Genomic DNA, 25,951 nt, shown 5'->3' with positions numbered 1-25,951 from the left:
TGAATATAGGGAGTAAAGAAAAAGGTGAAAATGCAGGACCAAGAGTGGTAACCTCTGGATGACAACCAGTGTCACGTGCTAGTGAGGATACCAATAGGATAGGACAGATGAATGTGGTTGAGGAATTGGTGTCGGGGACAGGGTTTCAGATTTTTGGACCATTGGTCCAAATCTTCGTAGGCAGAGGTGATTTGCACAAGAGGGACAGGTTGCTCCTGAACTGGAGAGGCCGCAACATCCTTGCAGGAAGGTTTACTGGTGCTACTCAGGTGGGTTTAAACTAGAATAGCAAGGGGGTGAGAACCAGAGCAGCAGGTCAACAAAGGGAAGGGCTGATGACAAAGTGGAGGTTATGAGAAGTCTCAAAGGATACAGAGGTTCACGAATATGGGGATAATGAGGGGTTGAAGTGTGTTTACTCCAATGCAAGGAGTATTGTGGGTTGAACATGGAACCTGGAATTAAGATGTAGCCACTACAGAAATGTGGTTGCGAGTAAAACACGACTGGCAGCTCAACGTGCCTGGGTTTCTATGCTTCAGACGAGATAGGGGGGGCCGGGTTAAAAGAGGTGGAGGAGTTGCTTTGCTAATCATGGTGTCGGAGCAGTACTCAGAGAGAACATACTGGAGGATACGTCTGCTGAGGCATTATCGGTTGAGCTCAAAAATAAAATAGGAGAAATTACTCTAATGGGATTATATTATAAACCACACATTAGTTAAGAGGAGACAAGAGGATCAGATAAGTAAACAGATTACAGAAGGATGCAAGAACCACAGGATTGATGTAGTGGGTCACTTTAATTTCCCCCATATTCACTGGGATTTATTCAGGGCAAGAGGATTAGACAGGGCAGAATTTGTTACATGTACCCAAGGTTTTCTGGAAGTCTATTATCCAGGTTATTGAGGAAGGTAAGAGGGGAGATTGCGGGGGCCTTGACAATGATCTTTGTTTCTTCTCTGGTCACAGGCGAGGTCCCGGAGGACAGGAGAGTGGCTAATATTGTTCCTTTGAATAAGAAAGGATAGAGAGAATCCAGAGAACTGCAGCCCTGTGAGCCTCACATCAATGGCGGGAACACTACTGGAGAGAGTTCGAGGTAGGATTTACTCCCATTTGAAAGAGAATCGGCAGATTAGGATAGCCAGCTCAGCTTTGTACATGGCAAGCCAAGTCTCACTAAAGATGCACAAAATGCTGGAGTAACTCAGCGGGTGAGGCAGCATCTCTGGAGAGAAGGAATCGGTGACATTTCAGGTCAAGACCCTTCTTCAGACTAAAAGTCACAGGAAAGGGAAACAAGAGATATAGACGATGTACAGAGATACAGAACAAATGAATGAAAGATATGCAAGAGCGAGAGAGAGCGAACCCGAGGTTGTAAACGGCCCAAGCGAAATACGAGATGCTGTTCCTACCAATTTCCATTCAGCCTCACTAACGATTGAGTTTGAAGTGAAAAAGATTGATGAAGGTAGGACAGTGGATGTTGCATGCATGGATTTTTGTAAGTCTGTTGATAATGTCCCTCATAGTAGGCTGATCTAGAAGTTTAAAACGTACGGGATTCACAGTTACTTGACCATATGTATTCATACCTAGCTTTTTCATAGAGAATAGAGGGTGGTGGTGAAGGGAAGATATTCTGGCTGGAGGTCTTTGACCAGTGGAGTTCCGCAGGGATCTGTGCTGGAAATGCTGCTGTTTGTGACATATAAATGAATTAGACATAAATGTGGATGGGGTTGGTGAGTAACTTTGCTGACAAAACCAGAATTGGAGTTGCAGACAGTGAGGAATGCTATCGGAAAATACAGCGAGAAGTATGCAGGGAATGGAGGGATATAGATTAGGTGCAGACAGATAAGGGTTGGTCTTGATATCATGTTCAGAACAAATATTGTGGGCTGAAGGGCCTGTTGCTGTGCTGTACTGTTCTACATTCAATTGCCCAACATTAAGGACAAAAGATATTTTGAGAAAATCCTATTTCTGACCACACAGGAATCCAACTGGGAATTGTTGGCATATAACCAGAGTTATACCTCAATTTGATAAAACAGCAACCACCTCTCTGAATTTAAAGAAAGTGGAAGTGGGGAAGTTTGTGTCACTTTTGCTCTTTAAAACTTCAAGATCATCATAAACAAAGCAGCCAAACTACACATATTACAAAGAGGTAAGAGAAAATCAAATTAGTCATACAGTGTGGAAATGAGCCCTTGGGCCCAACTTGCTCACACCGACCAACATGCCCCATCGAGAGTAGCCCCACCTGCCTGCACTTGGCCAATATATATCCCTCTAGACCCATCCTAATCATGAACCCATCTAAATATTTCATATACATTGTGACAGTACCAGTCTCAACTGCCTCCTCCGGCAGCTCGTTCCATTACCCACCACCCTATGTGTAAAAAAAGTTACCCCTCAGGTTCCTATTAAACCTTCACTCCCCTCACCTTAAACCTGTTTTCTGGTCCTCGATTCCCCTATTCTGGGACAAAGAACTCAGAGTCTACCCAATCTATGGCGGCACGGTGGCACAGCGGTAGAGTTTCTGCCTTAGAGCGAATGCAGGGCTGGAGACCCCGTTTCGATCCCGACCACGGGTGCTGTCTGTACAGAGTTTGTACGTTCTCCCCGTGACCTGCGTGGGTTTTCTCCGGGATCTTCAGTTTGCTGCCACACTCCACACGTACAGGTTTGTAGGTTAATTGACTTGGTAAATGTAAAAATTGGCACTAGTGTGTGTAGGATGGTGTTGATGTGTGGGGATCGCTGGTCGGCGCAGACCCGGTGTGCCGAAGGGCCTGTTTCTGTGCTGTATCTCTAAACTAAACTATTCTTCTCAATTAAATCAGTTAAAATAACAACAGTTAAAATAACAAAACAAAGTGCTGGTGAATCAGTGCTGGAGAATCACGGTGCTTAAGATATATATTAGATAGTCCACTGAGAATTATGGGTCACATATCCACCTAGCAGGACATATCAAACTTCTGATATTTAAAGGACCACATCTTACACTGCACAGTACAGATTTCTCCGTAGTGTTAAAACAAAGTTCAGATTTTACATTCAACTCTAGTCTGATGAAAACATAGCTACACCCACTTGGAAAATAACCATTTAAATGTTTTTAAAAAACGGCACAAAGTAGCTTTCAGTGAGGTACATTTTAGAAAAATTAGGCATCATGATGATAGAATATAGTTGGTTCCTGATAATGCTATACCTGAGGGGCACGTCAAAATTAATACTAATTCCTAGTTAGGCACAACAGTTACACTTGTGCCAAGGTTGGAGTGACAAGAAAACCAAAATCTTGAGTTGGATATTGAAGGAAAATTTACTAAAAATGTGTTTAGTTTTCTGATGTAGGCAAAAATGCTGGAGAAACTCAGCGGGTGAGGCAGCATCTATGGAGCGATGGAAATAGGCAACATTAGTTTTCTGATAATGCTTTCGTCAAATTGAATTTGCTTGAATCTGCTGACTGCAGGAAAGGTGTTATAATGAAATTTAGGGAATTTGAATATTTAACATGCTTAGCATGATTTATGTAAAGGTTTTGCCAGAGATTCATTCCTTTAGTTTCTGAAGTTTATTGGGTATTCCCACATTGGTACCTTTGAGGAAACCAAAGAAACAATGCACACAAGATTGGTATTAACTAATGTTAAAGCAGATAATGTTTGCTTCTCACATTTGATCCAAGACATGCCACTTACCCCCACAGTGACTTATTGAACAGTCAATTCTAATACAAATACCTAACTTTTCACCAAGGTCCTGTGCCAAACTTCAGTTCCTTATCCTATTAAGCATTTCAAAGGTAGTTAATTCAACCTGGCATGGCAAGCCCTCAAGAGAGTTTCGATACAGCACACAGGGTCAAATCTTCACAGGCAAGATGAAGCATGCATGTGGGTGTAGTCAATGCTGAACTGTCTTTGCGTTCTTAAACTGCAATTTTGCACATACCAGCCACTGAAATAAGCTATTCATTCTGAAAAGCTAGGCAAAAGTAAATCCAATATTCACAAGATTGAGGATAAGGAAAACACAGTTTGATTTTTTTGAAAGGGTTACATGTTTTTCATTAACCAGCAATGCTTCATTCGTGTAACATACTGATGAGAAGCTACAATCTCTATTGCAGCAGCACAAAGCAAAGTAATAAAAAGACTTCTTGAAAATAACTCTACAATAAATAATAACACAGGATGGGCTACTGAAAAGAACAGTAATCAAAGGAAAACAGTCGAGGCTTTGGTAAAACCAAATTTAGATTTCCTCCATTGGACAGTTTTAGCGGATTCCTGGCCATTATCCTCGGTCTAAAACTTTGCTACAACTGTTCCATAATTGGCCAAATCATATTCACCCATCTCTCCCGTACTTCATCCACACTAGTTCAGTTAAATAATGCTTGATTTTAAAATCCTTATCTAAATTTCATGAAGTCCAATACCTATTCAGATCTTTCAGCATTACTGAAACATCAGTTTCTGACATCCATCTGAACTTAATTGCTTCTCCACCGATAGGTGTCGTTTCAAATGCTAAGGTGTTAAGTGTAAAACCACACCACCCCTTCATCCTTGTTTAATATGTGCCTTAAAATCACTAAAGTACTTAGCCATGCAATATTTCATGAAGCTGACAGAATCTTTTGATAATGGTTTTTATGAATCTCTTAAAGTTTTGCTATGCTAAAAGGTGCTACATAAATATAAATGGTATTAATATTAAAAATCTATCGATCATTCAAAAACTGGTACTATATGGCTCGAATGCACCTCAACATTAAAGACAGAATATCATGCAACTAAGTGCAATGCTTTAGTTTCTAATCATTTCCTCAATGACGTGAACCAGTTTAAGCGAGCGGTGTAGCAAGCAATTAAACAAACACCCTGTTCTCCAGGAACCAACTAGTTCCTTATTTATTTTTTAATGTCATTCCCCAAATTCCACAAGGCAAGGAAAGATGGGTTCATAAACCTAATGGTCAGGTATATTGAACCTTAAAACAAGCTTTATTTCCCTTCAACTTTTGTTTATTGATGTACTGAACATGAAAAGGTACAAATGATCCAAACACAATATAAGGAAAGAAACATGTACAGCCTCTTAAATACTCAAAAGAACATACATTCTATTCAACCGATGTAAATTTAGTCATACTTTACAACTTCAAATAAATACAGACTTACATCTTATTAAGTGCTATGATAAACATCGTGAAGTGAAGACCAATTCACATGCTTTCCCACTAATGTTGCTGCATTTGACTAGGCTATTAATTCATATCCGTTGCTACAGGCTTCAACATTGAACAATGTCTTTTTTAAAGCTGCACTTGGGCTCTCACAGCCCATTTTCGTGCAAGGCCCAAGAAATTAATTGTAGATGACAGCATAGAGTGGGTTAGCATGAAAACATGGGTGTGCACTTCCACGTGCTTCACAGTATATGTACTTCAACTAGGCTGAGAATTTATAACTACAGTTTTCAAAAGCAATAGCAAAGATAAATGTACAACTATGTTATGCATAGCACATTGCTTGTTCTAAGGGGAAGAGCACATGAGCATTTCAGTTTACACAAAGCAGGACATTTAACTACAGTTATCAGTGCACCTGGTCGAGGACTGCAATTCCACAACCAATTTGTTCTTAGAAGAATAAGTTAAGCTAGATGCTTCTCTGAAAATAGAGTTTTTCAAATTTATTCCTGTTATGATAAAGAACTGCTATATCTCCCCATAGTGATTTAAGCATTAATTGCAAATTTACTTTAACATTTCAACAGGATATCTTCCTCTTTAGTATGAAAATGTAAGCATATTTGTTCAAACTGTGGCTTTACCCATTGTACCACAAATGCATATATAACAAAAGCAGTGTCACTATAGTTTTAAAGAGCTGCAACAAGACTATCTACAGACCAACAACAAACAAATCTGATGCACTGCAATTCTGGTCATTAGGACAACAAAACAAGTAAACTTCAAGTAATGTTAATGCAGTCTACAAGAAACAAAAAACATACAAAGCATTCAGGTTTTTTTTAAACAGCACTTGGCATGTAGTCAAAAACAAAAAGCAGAAAAGGTCCATAACAAGGACGTATTTACATTACACAATGCTCAGGTGCAGTCTATTATACTTTTGCATTTTCCAAATTTATTCCAATTGCTTTGAAATTTGTATTGCAAAGCAACTCCAAATCATTTTTCCACCCAATTCCAGCACGGACAATACAGCAGGAGAGTGTACATCACTAAACACCTTGAGCTTCAACAGAAGGGAATACTTTCAGGAAGAACACATTTCCCCCAATTTTCAATAATTGATACATTTGCATGCACTGTCTCAATGTTAAGCCTCTTTTTAATTCTTGAAATCACAATTAAATGCGAGCCGTTTTGTCACAAATAACCAGGATGATCCACTGATTATACAAACGAAACCCACAGTGCCCACTGGTTCTACATCTTGGTAATACAAAGGTCTTCAAGATAATCTCTACACCACAAGACTTTCCAATAAATGCCAGCCACTGGAAATTTCCTGGTTTTAATTTTTCAAAAGCTCACTAGATGTCATATGAAGAGATTCTCAAAGTAACCAAGTCAAAATATTTGTTCCAGGTCCTGTAAAAAGTTTCTCCAAATTTATTTTATAAAAATAGATGCTTTTTTTTTTAAACCCACTTCAGCAAAGAGGCTCTCTCTCTTTGGCAAGGTACTGTGTTACGAAAAAAAAAAATCCAAGAAGCTAAAGGTATAATTGCAGCCCACCCTTTCCCAATTCAAAGTCTTATCAAAATAAAACTTTACTTAACATGTAAATAAAGAAAAACAAAATGTAAACCAACATTTTGAAACTGATCACTTAAATGCAATGAATTTAAAGGCAAATCAAATACTTGACCAAAATATATTTTCTTTTAATAAAAGGAAAAAGAAACAAAGCCTCACAAATTCACTTTATGTTCTGTTTCAAGGCAGTTGTGTAAAAATCTAGGAGTCTTTCTTCCTTCAGCTGAAACAGATTCTTTTTAAAAGGTCCACCTCCTTCAAAGGAGGTACTAGAATGTTTTGTGACAGGTAAAAAAACCTGCACCTCTTGTCTTATTTTCAAAACATAAAAGCTATGAAAGAAGATTTAATGCAAAGTTACCAGCAATATAAAACCCTCTCATTCTTAGGATGCTAAATAGTCATTCTTCTCTCTTAACACTGACTTACAAAGTCTTTGCACTAGTATATAAAGTTTTGCTTTAACATGTCTTTTTGAATAGCTATATAACAGTTATGTTACATATTAGGCTTTGTGCGTTTTGTTGGTTTTGAAGGAGACCTGCAGTACTCTGTCCCCTAGACGGTATCCATTTAAGCTGGCTATTGCCATGGCAGCTTCGTCATAGTTGGTCATAGTCACAAATCCAAAGCCTTTACACTTGTTTGTGTTAAAGTCACGGATAACTTTCACATTGGTCACTGCACCAAATGGTCCAAACATTTGCCAAAGAATACTCTCATCTGCATCAGGCGCTAAATTGTAAACAAAGATACACCAGCCTGTTCCAGCATGTCCAGGGATATTGATGCCTGCCAAACTGGTCATTCCATCAATGGTCATTGGTGAAAACCTGCCAAAAATAAAAAGCTACAATAGATCCTCATCCGTGACTAAAGTTGATATTAAAACAAACTAATATGACCCCTTTACAATGGGATTCAAACAATTTTGCATTTGCACTATTTATTGCAAAGAATTAAAATTTTGTGAACCTCAATGCAGCTGTGCAAAGCCATAAAATATGTTGTGAATCTGTAGAAGTCTAATTTATTGCCAAGACACAATACTAGTCAGTCTAAATTTTTAGGAAATTAAGGCAAATGTGCGATCAAGACAATTGCTCATAAAAAAGCTTTTTGCAATGATAGTAACTGGAGACCAACAATTAACATTCAAATGGAATGAAGTTTGAAGTTAGAAAACTAATCTAAAATATTTATTAAACAAAATGCTAGAACCATAATGAAAAGAGTTGCTCATGAGTACTTTTTAAATTGTGAATTAACAAACCATTTTTGGCTACAGTACTTAAAATGATTCATACATTAATAAACTTTAAAAAGTAATTTCCACTGTATATTCTCAGATATAATAATAATAATAATAATAATAATAATAATAATAATATCTTTAAAATTCAGCATTCTGCACTGAACTTTAATTTAACCTGGTCAATTCAAACTGATTTTACACCTTGCCCCCTTAAACACACTATCAATTCAAGATTAGGGACTATTTACTTGGAGACAAAGGAAAAGCATTAAAAATTCGAAGCAGAGAATTACCTCTTGACACCATAAGCCATATTTAGAAGATTGTCCAACCTGTAAAATAAAACATAATGCAATTCAATTGACATAAAACAAAGTAGACAAGAAAATTGCATTTGTTGCAGAAAGCAAATTCAAAAATAATCAAACCTCACAGTTCATTACAGTATTACATGACAGGCATGCCATTACAGGGTCAGTCTTTGAAATAACAGCTCATCTACAAGCAAGGATTAATTTTGTGGGGGATAAAATAGAGAAACAAATGGGAATTAACCTAGTGCTCAGTGGCAGAACTGACTCCTTCATCCAGCTTTGGCAAAATATCCGTTCCAGTTCAGCAAATGAAAACTACATTCACTACGGATTTGTCTATTTAATTTGTTCCACCTCCACAAACAAATATTGTGGCAATAGTGAAGAGACTAGATTCAGATATCATTACTTTGTCCAGTCTACAATAGCAATACCAAATGAAGTGCTCAAAACATTGCTACCTGACAGCATCATTCTGAAAGACTTCTACCCTAACTCGCGTTACTCCCATTAACTGCAAGGATGTGCAAAGTTATAACATCTTGGAAAAGATGGTGGCACTGCAGACATTGGTCAGCATCCATCTGCAAATTAACTGGAAACTTAAGCTCTCAGTTTCCCAGGATCTGAACACAAGGAGCCATATTTTGTGGCCTGTAACAAGATGTGCTGCATACCTTCAAGATGTTCCATGTTTACTGGACACTAGAGAATTCTCAACATGAGGTTTAGTGTTGGTGCAGCAGTTAGGTAACGGCATGAATAATGCAGATATCTGGATTACCAAATGGCATATCAGAATTCAAATCCCAGCTGTGCAATCCAATTAAATTTGATACATGGTAATTATTAATAATGACCACCAAAGACTACATAGCCATAAAACATCTGGCCATACATCCCCTTAAGAACAACATTCTTCATTTCTTACTTAATGTTAACGCAGCTCCAGACTTCAACGTTATTGCTTGACATTGACAGGAAGCTATTCAGATGTGTTACAACCCAACATAGAAACAGAATTTGGGCAACAAAATTGCTCCCAGCCTGGGTGACTAGGGAAATTATGCCCCTCAAATATCTAGAGACTGATTTCTAAATTGGGAGAGTTTATTCATTAATTACCTAGTAATTAAGTAACACCCAACAGTGATCTCTCAGAATCATACACCTTATAAAATGTGTTCCAAATCTTCCATCATAAATATCAGAGGATTTGGGGTCAATGAGGTCTTCCAAGGCTGTTTTGCACTTGACCCAAGCAGGACACACACACACACGGCACAACTACGAAATTACATTGACCCAAATCGATTAGATAAGGACAATTAAACACAATGCAGTTCCAAGAACATCTCCATCCTAGTTGTTAGCTGGATCTATGCAAATACAAAAGGCTAAAGAATTAGCAAACATATTCACAAGAGGCATCAAGTGACTGATCAATCTTGGCTTTGAGATCCCAGCACTGCAGGATTTGATTCAGAATTTGATTCAGTCTGCAAGACTGAAAACCTGCACTGTTACCATATTGGCAATGCCCCAACATGGAAAATGACCAGATCAAATGCAATGGATCTTCCATTGATAGTGCCAACTGCTCAATATCCAGGTTGGATTTTATCAGGATCACTCCACCTTGGTTGAAACAGATCAATGAGCTGAATCTGACCACAAATGTCAATGGCCATGATATCAGAGCATCACAAGGAAATACACCCCCATCACCAGAGTCATCTCAAACAAAAGGGTGATTGTAGTTATTGGAAGTCAAACATCAGAGTCCATTACTACAAGAGTTTCTCAAGGAAAGGTCCTGGGTCCAGCCATCTTCAGCTGCATCATTAACAACCTTCCTTCAACAAAGTCTGAAATGGGAATGTTTGCACAATGTCCAATTCCATTTACAACTTCTCAAAGTTTAGTAAACACCTGCATGCAACAAGACCTAGACAATATTCAGGCATGGGCTGATAGGTGACAAGATACATTCATACCACTAAAATGCCAAGCGATGACAAGGCTAATGGCAGTCTAACCAGTTAACATTTCCATCATGGCTGATCATTCAATCATGGCTGATCTATCACTCCTTCCTAACCCCATTCTCCTGTCTTCTCCTGATAACCTCTGACATCCATACTAATCAAGAATCTATTTCATCCACCATCACCATCCTGGAGTTGGGAGTCATCACCAATCAGAAACTCAGCACAACCATCCACAGAAGTACTGGGGCTAAGAGCATGTCAGTGTTTGGATATCTAACAGGAAGTAGCTTGCCTTATAACACCCTAAAGCTTTTGCACTATCTGCAAGGCCAGTCAGGAGTATGATGCAACACTCACTTGCATAGTTGGATCTGCAGTCAAATGCACAAGCAGCTCTACAGCATCCAGGTCAGAGACCTCCATCTACCCCCTAATGCTCACTCCCTCCACCAGTACTTGTAGCGCAAGGATTCACAACCTGGGGTAAATTTACCCCCGGCTGGTAAATTTTGCCTACCCAGGGGGTAAATTTGTTGATTCTGGATTTGTACATATGTTTTCTCATTGACTGACTGACTGTTTGGTTCTGGTATACCGGTATCTGTTCATCATTAGTTGTTCATAAATAAGTGAAATAACATTGTTATGTGCTATTAAAGTTGCATGGGGTAAACAGGACGAAAAAGGTTGGGACCCCTGCTGTAGAGTGTACAAAATCCATTGCAGTTACTCACCGAGGTTACTCCACGAGCTCATCGAAAGTCCACAGCCTCCACTTAGGAAGACAGGGACTTTGGACACATGAATACATCATGCCCTCAACTTTCCCTTTCATATTGCCCATCACCCCAATTTGAAAAAAAATCCCCATTCTATTGTCACTAGGCACAAATCCTAGAAATCCACTCCTCTCCTCTCCCCCCACCCCCAATACCATAACCAGAAACATTGCAGTGGTTCAAAGTAATGGATCACTATCATTTTAAGACCAACGCATGCTGGCTTTTTTAAAATTAGTGCCCAAATCAGCCATAATACAAAAAAGCCAGAAGATAACAAACCAGGCAGGATTTAGTTAACAGACATATCAGAAGTTTGGGAATACAAACAATTACATTTAGATGCTTTGATATTAAACTCAATTGGATTTTATGTAATATTAACTTAGACAGAATGAACAAGTTCTCAATACTAGTTATGGCTCAGCAAATCATTAAAAGTTAATTCAGTTACTGTTTTCAAGGGATGTTACTACAAGAAAGTGCGCTAGTTACAACATCCTGTCAATGTGATGACTTCAGAAAGTTTACCATTTGGAAAGACTTCTACAGCATACCTGGCGGAACAGGATATCAATAGAAATTTGCAGATCTCTACATTATTGCACATTTATAAAATTGCTGTTATTTTTTTGGTAGTGTTTGCAAAAGCTAAAATGTTTGCAACATTACCATAAACCTGTTTGGCTTTATAAATTTATTAAATACAGATGATTAAATTCTTGCCAGTGGACATAAGATTGGAATTCCCAGATATAAGATGCTGGAATCTAAAGCAAATATATAAACTGCAGGAGGAATTCAGCAGGCCAAACAGCATCTGTGGAGCGAAATGAGCGCAATTATTAGATGCACAGTTGATGTTCCAGGTCAAAATCATTTATCTAGCCAATTGAATTCCTCTAGCAGGTTGCTTTTTAGTTGAAATTCATGATCTAGATTTATAAATGTTATGTTCAAGGCAGAAAAAATATTGCATCAATACAAAAGTTCAATATTGAAAGACAAGCTGTCGCAGGTACATGAACCGAGTGCAATGTTGCAAGTTGTTGCATTGCATCTGGTCCTCCAGATGTTGAAATTCATCAGTGCAGAATCCAGATGGAGAACCAGATACCAGTTTAGAATTGTATTGCTCAAGCAGTAAGGAATGACAGGATTCTTGGAAAGCAGCTGGTATGTTGGTGGCTACCATTTTAGTTTTAAATTATAGATACAGAATTCAAGCTCTTTGATCTGTCAGATACAATTAAATACTGCAAATTACTTATTTCAATTGTCATCTACTCGGCACTACTTTTGCCTATTCATACAATTTTCCTCGGGGACATTAATGGACTCCGTTATTCCAAGAAGAAATGAGGCTCAAGTCAAAGACACTATTTCACTTCAGACAAAAAAAAATATATACATCAGAAGCTTGCAGTAATGCAACTTGTCTTTCAACTTTAAAATATAACCAAAACATGGAAGTAGCACAACAGCCAAAGGTACACTGGTGGGATTCACCAATAAGAATAAAGGTGGACAAAACCAACAACATTGCTGAACATGCAATTTCAAAGTAATAAAAAGGAACTGCAGATTCTGGTTTATTACCAAAGATAGTCAAAGTGCTGGAGTGACTCAGCGAGTCTGGGAGCATCTCCAGAGAAAATGGGTAGATATTTCATGTTGGGATCCATCTTCGGACCGTTTGGATGTACTCCTCTTGGGATCATACCATCCCTTGTCAATAATTGGCCTATTTGGGAATCGCCTTCCCCGAGATCTTCTATTGCTGCTCCTGATTTGTCCTGGACTTTTCTTGCTTCCAGTTCCCCTCCGGCCCACCCCCAAAATCAGTGCAAAGAAGAGTCCCAACACGAAACACCACCTATCCATGTTCTCCAGTGATGCTGCCTGACACACTGAGTTATTCCAGCATTGTGTCCATCTTATGCATTCTCAAGTATGACATCTTTTGCCTCTTGGTGTAATGATAAAAGCTGGAAGTTGCAGAATGATTTGGGGAGAAATTAAGGTGGTCGGAATCCTTTCCCAGTTGGGAATCAATAACATTAGGTGGGATGAGTCAAGATCCTACTGCCAGTTTCATGTTATGAGTAACTTTCAAAAGTAGCATCTACAACACAACTCCTACAGGCATGAACTTGGGATAAACAGCTCAAAAGTTCAGATGGTGTTGGAGGGAGAACTTTGTATTCTGGGCACATCAATTTAAGATGAATGGTTGATGTGTCGTTGCAGGACATGAACTTGGAGGTATGGTCCTGGGCAATATGATTACATGTAGAAAAAAGAGATGCTATAAAATAAGAAAAAAATCATTGAAAAGGTAGGATTAAACAAATTGTTAACCTGCGAGTGGAATATGGACTTGAAGTGTCCATTATAAATAAGGAGTGTAATAAAAAACATGTGCTGAACAGGATTGAATAGCAGCACAAACCAGATCCTGTGTTGAAAAAGTAAAAAATATACATATATTTTTGACAAGATACTTTTTAAAAAATGGGAAAAAGGAGAACTGAGAGAATCGCTCACTTAATTCTTACATTATTGGGTAAGTACAACAGGTAACGGGGGGGAGGGAGAAGAGAGATTGTTTTTCCTTCAAAAATCTAACTTACCGAGGAGAGAGAGGCAAATATAATGGGGTTTGTCCAATTCCATTACAGACTGGGATCAGGAGTATTGTGAAGGACAAAAGGGGTGATTCCCCAAATATTTCTGGGTTAGTTTCCTGGTCAAGAAAGTCAGCACCGGATCTTATAATGGGAAATGAATTGCATCAAGGAGCGTAACTCAGCAGTGATATCAGATTGAGCACTTTTAGAAAAGGCCAAGTAAACCAACAATTGGATGGAAATCTAATTTCAACAGCTGGCTTGGAGCCAACAGTGGGAAACATTTTAAAGAAAACATCGTTCAGGTACTTTGTAGACATTCCAACGAGAGAAACAAAGAGTCATCTAAATCTAGAGCTCCTAGAGTGACCGAAACAAGCAAATACGGGCACCCATGACACATTGGACTTTATACATTGGAAGTACAGATTTGACAAAACATTCCTAAACAGTCTGATGAGATTGCTAAACAACTGAAGGTTATGAGATGCATGTATATGAAGAATTTTTGATGTGTCATTTTATAGAATGTAAAATGTAATGGTTTAAAGGTAATCAAGTATATAAAATTACATGAACGAATAGAAGTAGCCCTGGCGATTTTCCAAATTGGAGACGCATTCTGCACTTGTAACACGACTCCAACCAGGATTTGAGGATATAATTAATAAGCAGATAACAAAACCCAAATGAAATCAAGAATCACAGTGATAGATTAGTGATTAGAACAGGTGTCATAGGTTACGGGGAGAAGGCAGGAGAATGGTGTTAGGAGGGAGAAGCAGATCAGCCATGATTGAATGGCGGAGGGGATTTGATGGGCCGAATGGCCTAATTCTTCTCCTATTCCTTATAACCTTAATAGTTAAACAGGTAATTGGGCAAATAATATTCAACTGATTTTAGACACAAAATACTGGAGTAAATCAGCGGGACAAGCAGGATCTCTGCAGAACATGGATAAGAGACGTTGTAACTCCTCTTCAGACTGATTTAGTCTGCCGAGTTACTCCACCACTTCTTCGTTTCACCTTAAAAGTAGGTGACAATGCCACTGGTCTGCACCAGTGAGCCCTTCTTCGCCAGCTGTTGTTTTTGCAGCTCACCTTGTAGCCCCCGGACGACAGCGATCTCATCAGGCCGCCGTCACTGACAGGATGCGCTTGGTCACCGTGGGTTTCCCTCCCCATTAATCAGCTGCCGTTTCTTCCTACGCATTATTTGCTCCTCACGCCACCGCCTCCTTCTCCTGTGGCGTCATCAACTCCGCCGCCTCCTCCACAATCGCCGACATCTTCCAAGGTGGAGTACGTCAGCGACTCCGTGGGAGTAGGCAAGAGGCCAAGTAGACTCAGCGACAGGATGTGGTGGCTCGGACAAAGCAACAGCTGTCAGGAATAAGTGACAGCTGGTGGGAGGGGAGGGAAACACTCGATCGCCGAGCATGCTGTCGGTAGCAGCGGCCTGAAGAATGTTGTCCCCATGTGGCTACAATGTGAGCAGCAACAGCTGCATCAACTGGACTGTGCTGTGGGCTCGCTGGTGCACCTGGTGACCCAGGGGTGGCGTCAGAAGCTGGGGCTGTAAATGGCCAGTGAGGGAGTGGGGTTGCATTCGCAGGTCTGTCCTCTGCATAGCGGGATCCACTAATACGAGGGTTTAGTGTATTGGGTTGGTATAAAATTACCCAGCTGCCATGAGGGTAGTAGTAAATTTAAAATGTAATATTCTTAATGCAGGCATGAGACAGAATAAAATGAAAAAAAGAGGGAGAGATGAGGGTAAAGGGGGCATTGCCCCGAGTAATATTCCAAGGCCCCTGGCGGGGATAAAAGAGGGCAGCGCCCCCTTTATGCAGATTTATTTTGATAATTGGAGCTTGAAATGACAGTTTTCTTCCCTGTTTACCCTTAATTTCCCGTAGGGTTTTCTCCACTCACAGGGAACCCCCTCACTGCTCACACTCACAGGGAACCCCTGATTGCTCACACTAGGTATGTTGCAAAGCCTACCTGAAGCGTCGCTGAAAATCTGTCGTTGCGGGTGTGCGCGATTTTGGCGCCGTTTAGAGGGGGCGGGTTTAAAACGCGATTTTCTCTAGGCTGTTCAAATCGAAGATGTTCAGCCTAGTTAATTATTAACGAAAAATCGCTGAACGACCCCGCCGCAAAAGCTATTATTAGTTTTAAAGTCCTCGTAAAATAGTTATAGTAGTTTAAAAATCAATCTCTAAACCCGCGACCGCCAGCAACCGCAGGGTCTCATAAAGCAAATAATTGAAGGTATGCTGTATATTTTTACATTAAAAAGGGCTTCTAAAGATCCCTTTATACAAAGTTTAATATTGCGAGTAGCTCATTTTGGGCCCATTATATCCCGCAGTATTTTTCTGGGCATTTGGGGGCACAAATCTAGCGCAATGTGAACGTTCTAAACCAGCGCGTTCCACAGGGACCCACTGGAAAGCTGATTTAAATGGGCATTTATTTACAGCAATTGAACACTAAATTCCTTCCATTTGGTCTATAAATTAATGTAAATGAGATTTAAAATTCATGTTTTATTGTGAATTATTTGTGAATATTATTTGGACATTTAGGCTATTTAAAAATGTTAATCATTTATTAAGAAATGGATAGATGTTTAGATCTAGTAATTGAAGTCTGAAATTAGCTACAATTAGGTAACTAACTAATTATATGCTTTAATTTCAGGTCATCCAAGTAAGATTATTTTATATTTGTTTCAGAATGGTTCAATCTATGATAACTGAAAATTTCATTCAGTTCTCTTAATTTTTAAGAAAGTTATGGGCTTTTGACTGTTCACGATCACAGCTTTTTTGTTATGTCCATAGAAAATCAATAGGGAACAAGATGCTCATTTCCCAGTATGAAAATGGCCATAACTTTTTAAATACTTGAGATATGAAAGTGAATTAGGTGTCAAATTAAACTTATTTTTATGCTTTATCTGATGGGATAAATTGCAGACTTGATTTTTAAAATCTCAAAATTTTGTAACATTGCTACTCACACTCACAGGGAACCAACCCCTCTTTACCTTAGCTCACATTCACAGGGAACCAACCCCTCTTTACCTTAGCTCACACTCACAGGGAACCCCCTCACTGCTCACACTCACAGGGAACCCCCCTTTACCTTAGCTCACACTCACAGGGAACCCCTCGCTGCTCACACTCATAGGGAACCCCTCACTGCTCACACTCACAGGGAACCCCTCACTGCTCACACTCACAGGGAACCCCCCTTTACCTTAGCTCACACTCACAGGGAACCCCTCATTGCACACACTCACAGGGACCCCCTCACTGCTCACACGGAACCCCGCACTGCTCACACTGACAGGGAACCCCGCACTACTCACACTCACAGGGACCTCCTCTCACCTTTACTCACTCAGAGACTCTCCCCTCTGCTCACCAGGGCTCACACACACTCTCTCTACTTGCTTTAAAACGCTTATTGACACCGACAAGGCCCCGGCCCTGCAGCTGCGCCCCGGCCTTTCCAAGCCCTGTGCCCACTCTCGCGCTGTCGTCCCCAGGGGCCGCCACTACCTGCACTCCCAGCCCCGGCGCCTTGCCTTGTCCCGCCCCCAGCGCCTCCCTCCTCCAATCACCACTCTCTATCCTCAATCCCGCCCCCCACTTCCGCCTCTGACCGACGCCTCCCTCCTCCTATCATTGTGCTGAATCATCATGTCCCGCACCCCCTCCACTGCCTGCTGACCGACGTCCCTCTCGTCCAATCGACACCCTCAATCATCAGACTCGCGGAAAGCCATTTATAGATTTAGAGATATAGATTTTATTTTAACAAATTTCAAAATCCGCGGAATTCCGTGGGTCCGCGGAGAAATCTCATGCCTGTTAATGACATTAGATACATACTTGAAAAAAGTCAGAGCAAAAAAAAAAAAAAGACAGAAGACGAGTGTGATAACAAGCCAATGGGCTACATCATTCTAATTTAAGATTGTTGTCCAAGATTTTCCATTTTCTCAATTGGACTCAAGGTAAAGGTTAAAAAAAAACCTTGAAGATTCTACCATTTGAGTTTGAAGGCATGCCAATATTTTGCAATACCAAAGTGGGGATTTCATCCGTGTAGCTGTTCTACTGTTTCCAAAGTGGTAATTGTTCCATTCTGGGGAAATTAATATCTTCACCATTCAATGAAGATTTGTAATTTTCTTTAAATATTTGAAGTAGGTAAACATTTGAAGACATCCAAGATAATTTAATTAACTTTCAAATTTTGGTTAACTGACTCATCCCCAAAACAAGCAAACAAAATCTACCACAGATTTAACAAACCATGTGCAATTAGTTCCAGACTAGCAAATCCAATAACGGACTTAAAAAAAAATAATCTACAAGTGCCTTAGGGAATATAAATCAAAGCCCAACATGCTACAAACTGCATACAAGATGCACTCAACCAACATTAACTTTCTGTATCAACCAATAAATACAAACTCTGATTGCACTAATTGTTACTTGACTTTGATTACATGTTTTTTTGCAATTTCAGAGGATAACATATCAAATATCAGCAATGGTGAAATGCAAACGTTAACACTTTTCCCAGGTATTTTTAATACGAGGACAGACAATTAGCTTGGCGCTTATAATCTTAGTGGTCCCAAGTCATTCAAAATTGCCTCCAAGGATAAATCAGTATTGAAAGAATCCGTTCCTTACATAGAGCATGGGTAGTGAGGGATGGATTTTTCTTTCAGGTGTACTTGGTTTTACGCTGTGTAGAACTGTGCAGAGAAAACACGAGACTTCTTCGTAGAGCTGCTAGTTAATTAACTGTGGCATATTTTTTGCTTAAAAATCTGAAATCCCCATGACTAATTCCATCTAATCCAGTAATAAGACGTCCCCCTCTAACATAGCAACAGTTCAAATTGGAAAACAGTTCCAACATTCATGTTGTAAACGACTTTCCTTCATCAATTCCATTCACAGATTGGCATTAATCTAAAAACATGCGAGGAGTTTCTTGCTTCTCCCCCCTACAAACCAAATACTTTCCAGGACAGGGCTGATTTCCTACACTAATTCCACCTCATCCCACCCCCCACATCTCTACAACTCTAATGCAAGTAAAGCAACTGGAACCCCAGCTAATATTCATGTCAAGATAACGAGAAGATGCATAATGACCACCTTATAGCAGACAGTTAAAAAAAGAATCAGGAACTCTAAAAGGGTGTTTTGATTCACTGGGAACATTGCTATAGATTAGCACTACAACACAAGTGCTTGCCAGGCCAAGAATGATACCATCAACATAGGATTTCATCTACATTTAAAATACATTGTCCCAGAGGGCAAATTTTAAAAAGTGATAGTGTTTCTATACAGTTCTCTCCATTTAAAGCAATCAAAGTTGGATTTGTCTTTTCTTTATATTAAGGAGCATGAAGCCTTAACACAAGTTTATAGAACGCTTCAAATCTTGAAAACAGATCAGGGAGTTGCAAAATAAGTTTTTCTGGGAAGAACTAACCCAACTAAGCATCAGGATAGATAGTCATAGAGTCATAGATTGATACAGTGTGGAAACAGGCCCTTCGGCCCAACTCACCCACACCGGCCAACAATGTCCCAGCTACCCTAGTCTCAACTTGCCTGGGCTTGGTCCATAACCCTCCAAACTTGTCCTATCCATGTTCCTGTCCAACTGTTTCTTAAATGATGGGATAGTCCCAGCCTCAACTACCTCCTCTGGCAATTGTTCAATACACCCCCCACTTCTGAGAGAAAAAGTTACCTCTTGGCCGCAAGTCTCAGTGTTGGGGCCGCAACTGTTTACTATATATACAGATTTGGAAGAGGGAATTAGGAGCAACACTAGCAAGTTTGCGGATGACACAAAGCTGGGTGGCAGTGTGAACTGTGAAGAGGATGTTAGGAGGTTGCAGGGTCCTGACAGGTTGAGTGAGTGGGCAGATGCGTGGCAGTTGCAGTATAATATAGATAAATGTGAGGTTATCCACTTTGGCGGCAAAAATAAGTGGGCAGATTATTATGTTAATGGGGTTAGGTTAGGTAAGGGGGAGGTACAGCGAGACCTGGGTGTCCTTGTACACTGGTCACTGAAAGTTGGCGTGCAGGTACAGCAGGCAGTGAAGAAAGCTAATGGAACGTTGGCCTTCATAACAAGAGGATTTCAGTATAGGAGTAAAGAGGTTCTTCTGCAGTTGTATAGGGCTCTGGTGAGACCACATCTGGAGTATTGTGTACAGTTTTGGTCTCCTAATTTGAGGAAGGACATCCTTGTGATTGAGGCAGAGTAGCGTAGGTTCACGAGATTGATCCATGGGATGGCGGGACTGTCATACGAGGAAAGATTGAAAAGACTAGGCTTGTATTCACTGGAGTTTAGAAGGATGAGGGGGAATCTTATAGAAACATATAAAATTATAAAAGGACTGGACAAGCTAGATGCAGGAAAAATGTTCCCAATGTTGGGCGAGTCCAGAACCAGGGGCCACAGTCTTAGAATAAAGGGGAGGTCATTTAAGACTGAGGGGAGAAAAAACCTTTACACCCAGAAAGTTGTGAATTTATGGAATTCCCTGCCACAGAGGACGGTGGAGGCCAAGTCACTGGATGGATTTAAGAGAGTGTTGGCAGGCATGGGTTATTGATAGGGGACGATCAGCCATGATCACAATGAATGGCGGTGCTGGCTCGAAGGACCGAATGACCTCCTCCTGCACCTATTTTCTATGTTTCTATGATTTATATTAAATCTTTTCCCCTTCACCTTGAACCTATGTCCTCTGGTCCTCGATTCCCCTACTCTGGGTAAAAGACTGTGCATCTTCCCGATCTATTCCTCTCATGATTTTGTAAACATCTATAAGATCTCCCCTCATCCTCCTGCACTCCATGGAATAGAGACCCAGCCTACTCAACCTCTCCCTATAGCTTATACCCTCTAGTCCTGGCAACATCCCTGTAATGGATGCACTATTTCTAGCCGTCATGGGACGAGCTATCAGATGAACAAAAAGATTAAACACATGCTCATAGCTTCTTTAAAGTGCAACATCTCCATTAAACACCTAGAAACATCCAGCCCATGATTGCTTAACGTGAAGGAGGCGCATTCAAATCCATGCATCAGTAGCATGCAAAAGCCATAAGTTGCGGAAGCAAACCAACCCAAATACCTACAAGCCTGCCTGCCCCATCAATCACCTCCTGCCCCATCTGAAGAGTAGGCGGCGCGACTCACGTCTGCAGCGGCCTCTGCAGTCCGTCTGCGTTTTTATTATTTTATGTCTATGTTTTTATGTAGTTTTTGTTATTTTTTGTTGGGGTATGTGTGTGGGGGGGTGGGGGTGGTGTGGGGGGGTTGGGGGTAACTTTTAAATCTCTCCCTGCACGGGAGACCCGACCTTTTCTTTGTCGGGTCTCCGTTGTCGTTGAGGCTGCAACGAGGAGCGGCCTCCAACAGGAAGACCGGGGGCTCTGGTGCCGACTACTCAACTCACCGTCGCGGAGCTGGCCGAGTCCAGAGCGGGTGGAGCTGTGGTGGACGCTGCTGCGACCCGACCCCCGGAGATTCGGTGGCTGCAAATGCGGGTTTGGCGGACGGTAACACCGGGAGCCCGCGGGTCCCTGGAGGGAGACCGCTTTTCGGGGCTTCTGCAGCGGCGACTTCTCCCGCCCGAGTTGCGGGGTTGAATAGCTCCTGGATCGGGGCCTTACAGCACCGCCCCGCGCGGCTTGGAATGGCGGCGGGTCTCTGCGAGCGCACGCCGGGGGGCTCTAACACCAAGACCCGGTGTGCGACCTTGCATCACCCGGCGTGGCTTTAATGGCCACGGGACAATTCGCCATCGCCCGCCGGGGGCTTTGACTTTGACTCTGACATGGGGGGGGAGAGTGCAGTGGAGAGAGAAGTTTTTTTGGCCTTCCATCACAGCAATGTGATGGATGTTTATGTAAATTATGTTGTGTCTTGGGTCTATTTGTTTGTAATGTATGGCTGCAGAAACGGCATTTCGTTTGGACCTCAAGGGGTCCAAATGACAATAAATTGAATTGTATTGTATTGAAGGTGGGTGCAGTTCCCACACCGGCCTCAGCCATCTCAAAACCAGAATGCAAGCAACCCCTATGGCCTATCCAAGGTCGGTCCTATAATAACTTGTCAGGTCTGCGCCCAATACCAATGGAACAGGACCTCATATTTCACGGGCAGCGTACACCCCAGCAGTATGAATATTGACTTCTCGAACTTCAAGTAACCCTTGCTTTCCCTCTCTCCCTCCATCACTCCCCCTTCCTAGTTCTCCGACCAGTCTGACTGTCCTCTTGATTAAATTATCTCTGTATGCATCGTTCTCACATTTTGCTAGCTAACAATGATCTATTCTACATTTTTCTTGCCTTGCGTCCCCTTTGATGTCTCATTTTCACACCTTACACTTATCTGTGTCTCCCTCTCCCCTGACTCAATCTGAAGGTCTCATCCTGAATCGTCACCCATTCCTTCTATCCAAAAATGCTGCCTATCCCACTAGGTTACTTCAAGTTTGTGTCTATCTTCAGTGTAAACCAGCATCTACAGTTCATTCTTACACACTTCACTTATTTTCTGGTGTTTGGTTTTCTACACATGCTTTGCAAATGGATGCATAGCACAATTAAATGTATTAGAGTCAATTCCATTAAGTGACATTGTTAGCAGGGAGACAAATCATAGCACAGAAACAGGCACTTCGGCCCAACTTGCCCACGCCAACCAAGCTGCACCATTTACACCAATCCTACCTGCCCACGTTTGGCCCATATCTCTAAACCTTTTCTGTCCATATACCTGTCCAAATGGCTTTTAAATGTTATTAATAGTATCTGCCTAAACTACCACCTATAGCAGCTCATTCCACATACCCACCACCTTCTGGTGAAAAATTTGCCCTTTAATTCCTATTAAATCGTTCCCACCTCATCTTAAACCTATGTCCTGCTGTTCCCGATTCACCTACTCTGGGTAAAAGACTTTGCATCTACTCTATTCTCCTCATGATTTCATACAAGTCTATAAGATCATGCCTCATCCTCTTGATCTCCAAGAAATAAGGTCTTAGCTTGCCCAACCTTTCTATAAATCAGGCCCTTAAGCCCTAGCAACATCCTCAAATCTTCTGTGCATTCTTTCCAGCTTAACATCATCTTTTCTGTGACCAAACCCGAACACAATACTCCAAATGCAGCCTCGCCAACACCTTGTACAACTGCAACATGACATTCCAACATTTATACTCAATACACTAACTTATGAAGGCCAATACACTGAAATCCTTTCTGATCACTATATGTATCTCTGACACCACATTCAATTAACTTTGTACTTGTTTTTCCTAAAGCCATCTGTTCTACAGCACTTCCCAGAGCCATGCCATTTACTCTTAAGGTCCTGCCCTGGTTTGACTTCCCAAAATGCAACACTTCACACATACCTGCATTCATTCTATTAACCATTCTTCAGACCACTTGCCCAATTGAGCAAATTCCTGTGTAATCTTTGATAGCCATCTTCATTATCTGCAATACCACCCATTTTAGTGTAATCTGCAAACTTCCCAAATATGCCTTTTAGTCTCATCTAAATCATTAATATAAACCATAAAACATAAATGGTCCAGCACCGATCCCCAAGGCACACCACTAACCACAAGCCTCCAGTCTGAAAAACAACCTTCCATCACCTTCTGCTTCCTTCCACAAATAATAATAATACATTTTATTTATGGGCGCCTTTCAAGAGTCTCAAGGACACCTTACAAAAATTTAGCAAGTAGAGGAAAGACATGTAAGCGGAATTAAATAAATAGTAGAGACATGACTAGTACACAAATTAAAGACAGAATTCAATTCAAAACACAATATGAGGCAATTCAAGCACAGATGAAAAGGGAGGGGGACGTGGGGCTAAGGATAGGCAGAGGTGAAGAGATGGGTCTTGAGACGGGACTGGAAGATGGCGAGGGACACTGAATTGCGGATCAGTTGGGGGAGGGAGTTCCAGAGCCTGGGAGCTGCCCTGGAGAAGGCTCTGTCCCCAAAACTGCGGAGGTTGATTGATTGATTGATTATTCCTTTAATAATCCTTTTCAGGAAATTACAGTGCCACGACAGCTTCAAGACAAACATAACACCACGCTTTCATACATAACAAGTTAAAATACGTTAAAATACAAGTTAAAATACAATTAAAAAAAAAAAAAAAAAAAAAAAAAAAAAAAAAAAAAAAAAAGTGCAGTTATTTATGCTCATTAAAAAGTCTTATAGCAGCTGGTAAACAGGACTTCCTGTATCTCTCCGTTTTGCACATTGGTGCAATCAGCCTCTGGCTGAAGATGCTGCTCTTGATCACCTTCAGGGCATGGAGTGGGTGAGCGGGGTTTGTCATTATGGAACCTAGTTTATTTAGAGTTCTGGCCTCTGCCACCTGCTGGACCGTTCGTTGCTCAGCCCCGACCACTGAGCCGGCCTTCCTGATTAGTTTGTCCAATCTGTTTTTATCCGCTATACGGGCGCCATCTCCCCAACAGGCCACAGCAAAGAACAGAGCACTGGCCACCACTGAATGGTAGACACTGCACAGTAGGGGTTGGCAGATATTAAAAGACCTCAGCCTCCTTAAAAAATACAGTCGGCTTTGTCCCCTCCTGTACACCGCCTCCATATGACACTTCCAGTTCAGCTCACTGTCAAGCTGCACCCCAAGATACCTGTGATTAGCAACCACCTCCACCTCAGTGCCCTTAATGGTGATCGGCGTTGCTTGAGTCCTCCTCCTCCCCCTCCTAAAGTCCACCACTATCTCCTTTGTTTTTTTGGTGTTGAGATGGAGATTATTGTGTGCGCTCCACTCCACAAAGTTACTTATAATGTCTCTGTATTCCTCCTCATTGCCCCCTTTAATGAGGCCGACAACAGCTGTATCATCCGAATACTTCTGCAAAAAGCAGCTGTTGGTGTTCCATTGGAGATCCGCTGTGTAGATGGTAAACAGGAACGGAGCCAGCACAGTTCCTTGTGGAGCCCCTGTGCTGCTCAAGATGGTGCCCGAGACACTGTTCTGTAGGCGCACGTACTGTGGTCTGAGGGAAAGGTAATCCAAACACCACAGTACCAGTGATGGATCCACTTTCATCTTCTCCATCTTCTCCCCTAGCAGTCGGGGCTGAATAGTGTTGAAGGCGCTTGAAAAGTCAAAAAAAGTAATCCTTACAGATGCATCAGCAGTGTCCAAATGTGTGTACACCCTCTGCAGCATGTAAATGAGGGCATCATCGACACTGATGTTAGGCTGATATGCAAACTGCAAAGGATCCATGTGATTTGACACACTAGTCCTGATGTAGGAAAGGACAAGTCTCTCAAATGTCTTCATTATGTGAGAAGTGAGCGCTACTGGTCTGTAGTCATTGTAGAGAGTGGGATGGGTCTTCTTTGGGACAGGTACCAGGCAAGATGTTTTCCACAGCCTTGGAACCCTCTGTAGACGTAAGCTCAGGTTGAACAGGTGTGTTAAAATACCACACAGCTCTGAAGAGCAAGTCTTCAGTAGCCTTGGGCTGGTGTCATCAGGCCCCACTGCCTTCCCTGGCTTCAGTCTGTCCAGCATCACCTTGACCTGAGCAGTATAAAGAGTCATGGGTGGGGCTGCCGGTGGAGTGGGAGGTGGAAAGAGGGGACTCCGTACAGGTGACATCTCAGGAGTGATGGAGAGAGGGATGGGAGGTGGAGAGGAAGCAGCAATGGTCAGCAGACCAGGTGGGGGAGGCTGGGGTGGTGTGGAGCCGTCGAATCTGTTGAAGAATCTATTCAGATCATCAGCCAGACCCTGTTCACCATCAGGCAGTGTACCACCGTTCTGCTTCATGCCCGTGATCTTTCGCATTCCAGCCCATACCTGCTTCACACCATCTTGCTGCAGCTGTCGTTCTAATTCTTCATTATCTCTGACACCACATTCAATTAACTTTGTACTTGTTTTTCCTAAAGCCATCTGTTCTACAGCACTTCCCAGAGCCTTGCCATTTACTCTTAAGGTCCTGCCCTGGTTTGACTTCCCAAAATGC

At 41.4% G+C, this 25,951-nt stretch overlaps 1 protein-coding gene across 5 annotated transcripts in view; it reads right to left on the bottom strand.

Annotated features, from left to right (window-relative positions):
• Nucleotides 1–5,032: 5,032 nt before the first annotated feature.
• elavl2 (ELAV like RNA binding protein 2) overlaps nt 5,033–25,951 on the bottom strand; it is a 101,794-nt gene continuing 80,875 nt past the window's right edge. For all 5 annotated transcript variants that reach the window (XM_033017823.1, XM_033017824.1, XM_033017825.1 and 2 more), the window contains 2 exons: nt 8,387–8,425; nt 5,033–7,671 (listed from right to left, as the gene is read on the bottom strand). In XM_033017823.1, coding sequence (XP_032873714.1) covers nt 7,344–7,671; nt 8,387–8,425 — 367 coding nt within the window. In that variant the 3' untranslated portion in view covers nt 5,033–7,343. The remainder of the gene's footprint in view (nt 7,672–8,386; nt 8,426–25,951) is intronic.

This window comes from Amblyraja radiata, chromosome 3 (assembly GCF_010909765.2).
Source record: "Amblyraja radiata isolate CabotCenter1 chromosome 3, sAmbRad1.1.pri, whole genome shotgun sequence".
Classification (NCBI taxonomy): Eukaryota; Metazoa; Chordata; class Chondrichthyes; order Rajiformes; family Rajidae; genus Amblyraja; species Amblyraja radiata.
The sequence above is the reverse complement of the archived record's forward strand: the minus strand, read 5'-3'. Positions and strand labels throughout refer to the sequence as shown.